Source organism: Calonectris borealis, chromosome 4, assembly GCF_964195595.1.
Source record: "Calonectris borealis chromosome 4, bCalBor7.hap1.2, whole genome shotgun sequence".
Classification (NCBI taxonomy): Eukaryota; Metazoa; Chordata; class Aves; order Procellariiformes; family Procellariidae; genus Calonectris; species Calonectris borealis.
In genome coordinates, this window is record NC_134315.1 from 72,326,498 (window position 1) to 72,332,497 (window position 6,000).

At 41.5% G+C, this 6,000-nt stretch overlaps 1 protein-coding gene across 1 annotated transcript in view; it reads left to right on the forward strand.

Moving 5' to 3' along the window:
- The window catches only part of SLC7A11 (solute carrier family 7 member 11), a 60,089-nt gene extending 54,553 nt beyond the window's left edge, over positions 1-5,536 (forward strand). Inside the window, exon 12 of the mRNA XM_075150139.1 lies at positions 3,315-5,536. Coding sequence (XP_075006240.1) covers positions 3,315-3,382 — 68 coding nt within the window. The 3' untranslated portion in view covers positions 3,383-5,536. The remainder of the gene's footprint in view (positions 1-3,314) is intronic.
- Positions 5,537-6,000: the final 464 nt, after the last annotated feature.

Consider the following 6,000-nt stretch of genomic DNA (forward strand, 5'->3'; position numbering starts at 1 on the left):
TTATTATTCCCAAAATAACAACAGTAATGACAGAAAACTGATGCTGACAGTTTTGGGGTGGAGCAGAGTGGAGATTTACTGGTTAAATAGAAAGATTTTTCTTTTTTTTTTCCTCAGAAGAAGCAATAAACCTTCTGTGCAGTCATTAAATTGGCATTATTTTGTGAGTGTTAAGGGAGCTCCATTGTATAGCCTGAGAGCATTTTTCAAAGGCATCGAATGAGGATAAATTCACTTAAGGTACCTCTGTGAGATATAGAAAAGAAGTCATTGGGCAGCTGCAAGCTTGATATTCTAACCTTGAAACAATATGCATTAGGTGTACATAGGCATGAAAGAGTAATTCCAGACATGAGGTAAATGGACAACATGAACGAATGTGATTGTCATTTAAGAGGTAGATTTCTGCCAGATTAACTGGGCAACTTCCTTGGAGAAGATAACTGATTTTTCTAGACAAAGGAGAAACGTGATAGAGCCAATCTACTTAGACTTCAACAAAGCATTTCGTGTAGTAGCACCGGGGGGTCAAAGCCCGTTACTCTGAACATCGCACCCTGCTAACAAGACTCTTCCTGCGCAGCTCAGCGCATGAACGGGGTGGGGGGGGGGGGGGGGGGGCTCTCCATACCCATTTGCAAAGTCACCTTGTTGGGGAACTTGACTTGTTCAGCTCCCCACGTGCTTCGGAGAGGAGAGGTGACCGCTGCTCATAACCCTACGTGGAACGTGTTAAGTAAAGGACAGCACTGGCGCAAAACCACATGGGTACAAACCAGCCCCACGTAAAATTAGACTGGATATTCAGAACAGGTTTTGTAAGGATCAGAGGAGAGGGATGTTGAACAGCCAGAATGAGTAGTGGGATAAAAGACCCAGCCTGAAGATGAGTACGTTTATGAAAGGGGTTTCAGGCTGGTTACAGTAGCGGAGCCCTCGAACGGATTACCCGAGAAATCCTCTCCAAGGCTGAATGTCTTTGTTCTGTACTTTTTGACTGGCCTTAATGACATTTACATTGCCCATTCTCCTTACCAAATTGCTGTATTGAACAAAAGGTAACTTCACAGTTTGTGGGGTTAATAGGGTCTGGGTGGTATTTTGCAGTGAGAATAACATTTTGTTCTCTCCCCTTCCAAAGAAATTTTGCTGTAGCACCAGATGTGCTGGGACAAATAATTTCCAGCTAGTACAGGCTTCATTTGACCTCTGCTTTCTTGCTTTTTGTAGAACTAATGTGAAAATGAAAAAAGTCAAGCCTAGCAAATCCTACAAAGCAGATCAGCGTGTAAAAGCGTGCAGCACCAGCACGCTTCCATTTGGGCTTCCTCCCTTGAAAACCCAACCTTAGACTCATATTTAAAACATCTATTTCTTTACAGTGGATTGAATTGCAAGGAGCTTAAAAGTTGAATCCTGCTTTATTCAAAGCCTGAGCCCATGCTGGAAAAGAGATCTGTTTATATAACAAAATGTCTCTTTCAGCATTATTTACAAACACCAGAGGATGACACTTGCTCATTGAGGACATAGTATTACATGTTCGGTTTGCTCCTCTTTGTCGAGTTTGTGATGCTAGGATCCGAAGAAAATAATCTCAGGATTTTGCTGTGGCAGATTTCATGTCCAGTCTTATACTATGCGGTAAATTACTGCTTTCTTTCCTCACCCAAGCTTTATGTGGTGCTTGTGTAGATACGAGGTCTGCGTTTTTTGTAAAGGTTGTCCCCTGGGACCTATTTACAGTGAATTCTTCTCTTGAAAGGGAAAATTAGGGTTTAAAGGGCGGGGTGGGTGTAAATTGTCTTTACTGCCATGGTATGTTAAGTTGTCTTGTTACAAATGTGAAGCTGGTCCTGTAACTCAAAGCAGACAGTATAGAGGTACTGACTGGAGACAGATTGGAACTTTTTTTTTTTGGAAAATACTCCTTATGCTGTCTTATCCTGAGTATATTGCAACCAAAAAAATCCAAGTAAGCCCCGCAGCCCCCGCAACTTGTCTATTGCTCCTCCATGGCGTTATCCCAGCGCAAAGCAAAACTGCTCCGTGGAAAGGGAAGAGTGGCAGCCGCCTGCCCCCCAGCCAGGGCAAGGGCTGGCTGCGGGTGGCTCTGTCCAGTTGGTGGAACAGAATATTAAAATCACAGCCGGCTCTCGGGATGCCCAGGCTTTCCCTCTGCTGCCGTGCCCTTTTCCAAAAGCTGTTACACCATAGCTCACCTTGAGAGAAAGTCTGTTTTTCTTCTTCTTCCTTTACTCAGCCTCAAACCTGGAAGGGGTGGGATGGCAGGGGCGAAGCTGGGCTCCTGGCTTCCCGCTGCTGGCGTTCCTCCTGCCCCCCATCCTGGCCATGCTCAGCCCAGCTCTGAAGTCCCCGCTGAGTAGGGGAGGGAGGCGGGAGGAAAATGCAGCCCCTGTTGACTCTCAGCCTCTCTGACCCCATCAGTTTGTAGTCTAAGGGCAACCTGGCTTTGCACGGAACTGGGGACCTCCAGAGAGCAGAGCAAAAGGTGGTAGAGTCTGCTGAGACAGGGGAGCAGGAAAGTCATTTCAGTTCATATCTTCTGCGAGTTGCTCTGTTTTACCCTCCTCGCTTTACGCTGGTGTAAATGCCGACATGCCGTGCTAGGCAAGGAAAATCAGAACTTTCTCTTACAACTGCTTGTTTTAAATGGGTTACTAAAAAAAAGTGACAAGTGAAAGTAAGAGAATGCTCTTTTACTATTCTGTATGTAAATTAACTGTGCCATTTATGAATCAGTACCCTAAAAAGAAAACCACCAAAAACACCAGAAGGAAATAAATGTCCAGAGCGACAAAAAGACAGCGTGAAGTTGCTTTGGATGTGTGACATTCTTAGACCTGTGAAGCTTTGTAATCATTGTTGCCTTTTTTTTTTTTTTTTTTCTTTTTTGCTTAGGCAGATCTTGGCACAGCTGAATTAACTTGGTTGAACTCTTCCAGACTTTTATTTCAACATTGCAACTTTGTTAAAACTAAGCAGGTGTGCAGAGTAGTCATGCTTTAAGATAGCCTTTAAATGCATGCAGACCTTTATTGAACAAGTTTATACCTCCATACCCTTCCATTATTATTGTATATGCATAGCCTTGGATCAGAGGCAAAGAAAACATAGGTAAAAAGAAAAAAAATTTGCATCAGACGTTTAAATGATATATGCACCTGGTATATATGACCGCTGTGAACCATGTGTGCAAGTAGGCTGTATAGCAGCTAAGATAATTTTCCTGGCTGCTTCTGCCTTCTCCATCCCCACCAAAATTTCCCATGCGTATGCTTTTGTCTTTGCAGACAGGGTAACTGTAACATTGCAAATCCTCCTGGAAGTCGTCCCATCAGAGGAAGACCAGAAATCATGATCTTCATGTACAGCTTTTGGCTTGGTGTTTCATTTCAACCTGAGGGAGAGGGTAGGGAGATTTCTCCCCCTACCTAATGTTCTGCAAACTGGAGGAACAAGTGACAGCTGGGATGGATACCGAGCAAGTCAGTTACCAGAACTGTATTTTACGATGTTGCAAAATTTTTTTTTGATGTGGTTGGTTTATCTGTAGAAAGCAAGAACTTGTGCTATGAGGGAACTCATCTCTTCACTATTTCTTTTGTTACAGTATCATATTTTAACAAACCGTAGATTCGTCAAACTAGGATTTTGGTTGCATTGTCACTGAAAATAGGTTTAAGCGATGTGTAAGTAATAGGTGTACTGTGAAGAATGTATCCTGCTTGCTGTCCCTGAAGAACCCAACTCTCACCAGAGAAAGGGTGAGATAAAGCTGCTGAGTTTCACTACTAATGCTCTTCCCGTCGCTCGGGTTGGCAGCCCGATTTGACTTCTTTTGGCTCGCTGGGAGCACCAGCACACTGATGGAGAAGCACAGCGGTTTCCACACCTTTGTGGTGGCAAGTTCAAGGTTTCTTCATTCCGGAGTTGTTATACTATAGCCGATAGGAACATCTGAGAATTAATAACTCTGCCAGTGGGGCAGGAATATTTTAGCCCGGAGGGCAGTAATTTCATACATGTTAAAGTTTCTACCAGTCTGGAAGCGATTACTGTTTTTAGCAAGGTTTCTCTGTGTACATGTGTATAGGAAATAGAGCAACTGAGTAATCACCTTCAAATGAGTCAAAACATTTGAATGCGACCTCATTTGCTGTATGAATATTTTCTATCTGGAAGCACATGAACCTGCAGTTATCAGTCCGGCAAACCTAATTTTAAAGTTTTATATCATTGTCGGTGGGTAGAAATGAATAGTCGCTGGTGGGAATACTGTATAGACATGGCAATGAATGCAATACCGTTTTATGAATAAGGTATAAGGCAAGCTACGACAGATTTGTCGATTTGGGTAGGATAAGCGCCTAATCTGTGGCGCTTTTCATTCAAGCACACTCCAGGTAACAGGGCTTTGAAGCACCAAGGAAAAGGTGCTCTGCCAATGTCTTCTTCCCTGTTTTATCTCAGCTGAAACAGAGAAAGGCCATCAAAACTGATAAAATCAAACGAAATTCATCTTCAGAATGATGTTTGAGCTGAGATTTGGCTCAAACATGAGCTGAAGCTTTGCCCTTTTTTTAAGATAGTTGTAGATAAAGAAATTTTTTAATGCTTAGAAATTCAGTTTTATATTGTTAGTGGAAGACTACTCAGCCTTAAGATTAAGGTTTGTTATCACTCTGTTAAGAATATAATGCTTAAATTTTGAATGCACTACTTTTTGAGCTGTTTGCTATCAGCAAGTCATATGTTTCATGAAAACTTTTGTGGAACTAAGCAGCATTAAACTTCCTAAATTGGGAGAAAAGCACAACTAGTAGCCAGACCACTACAGTAAAGGGAGACTGTGTATTGTATATATGTTGTATATATTCAGAATATCTACCATTTTAAGGGTGTACAGTAAAATGTCTTAAAATTTATACACATTTTTCTTTCTTGTATTTCTACGATGGAATTTCATAGAAGTAGGGAAATGGGAGTAACTGATTATGTAGAAGAGCAGTAATTTAAGACACGGAAAACATTTTGCAAACAATTTTTTCTTTAAATGTTTTCTGTTTACAATAACAAAGTGTTATTTGAAACTTTTTCAGGCAAACATTTTGAGAGAGATTTTTATGTTGACAGTGCACGTGTTTAATTACTATTGACATTTGGGTCAGAATTCTGCTTTTGAGGCCATCTCCTGCCATCCCAATTCACCAGGGTTTGGCCTGTGCCATCGTGGAGCATCTTCAGAGCACACAAACCGCATTTCTCTGGGATAAAGATAAGCTGCCTGGGGCCCTCCAGGAGCGCGCACCGAACACGCTCCTCCGCTAAGGGCCGCCGCGCGCGCGGGATCCCACCGGAGCTAGTCCAAAGCAAAACCTCCTGAACACTGGGAGTGCGGATGCCAGGTTTTCGACACCAACTGTTTCATTCCACGTATTCACTCCTATTGTGCCACATTACTTGAAAGTTTAAATGTAGGCAGTGTTAACTTGTAGAAATAAATGGGCTCTGTAAATATAACTGAATGTTGCTTTATTTTCCCGTCGTCGACTTTAAAGTTTAGAAATGTTTCTGAAGCCTGATTCAATGACCACGTTTTACTAGGTTTATTTCATGTAAGGGGTTAATTTGTCCCAAGGGAAATCCTGTGACTCATTGATTGTGAAGTTGTATGTTTTAGGAAGAAAACAAAAATTACCTGCAAAATAAAAAACTATTTTTTAAAAAATGCACAGGGATTCTAATTTCAGGTTTAGTTTCTTTAGCACACTCAATCACAATACAAAATATTGTAATTGGGTTTCCAATGTGTTATAAAAGTCAGTATTAAGGACTTTTATTACACGTGGAAGTGAAGCATATCCTCACAAATAGAGGAAAAACAGGTTACAAATTTTTCTGTAAAGCATCGAGTTACTTTTAAAGACTTTTAAAAAAGTATTGTCTTCAGAGACATAAAGGAAATTCTTCTAGAAT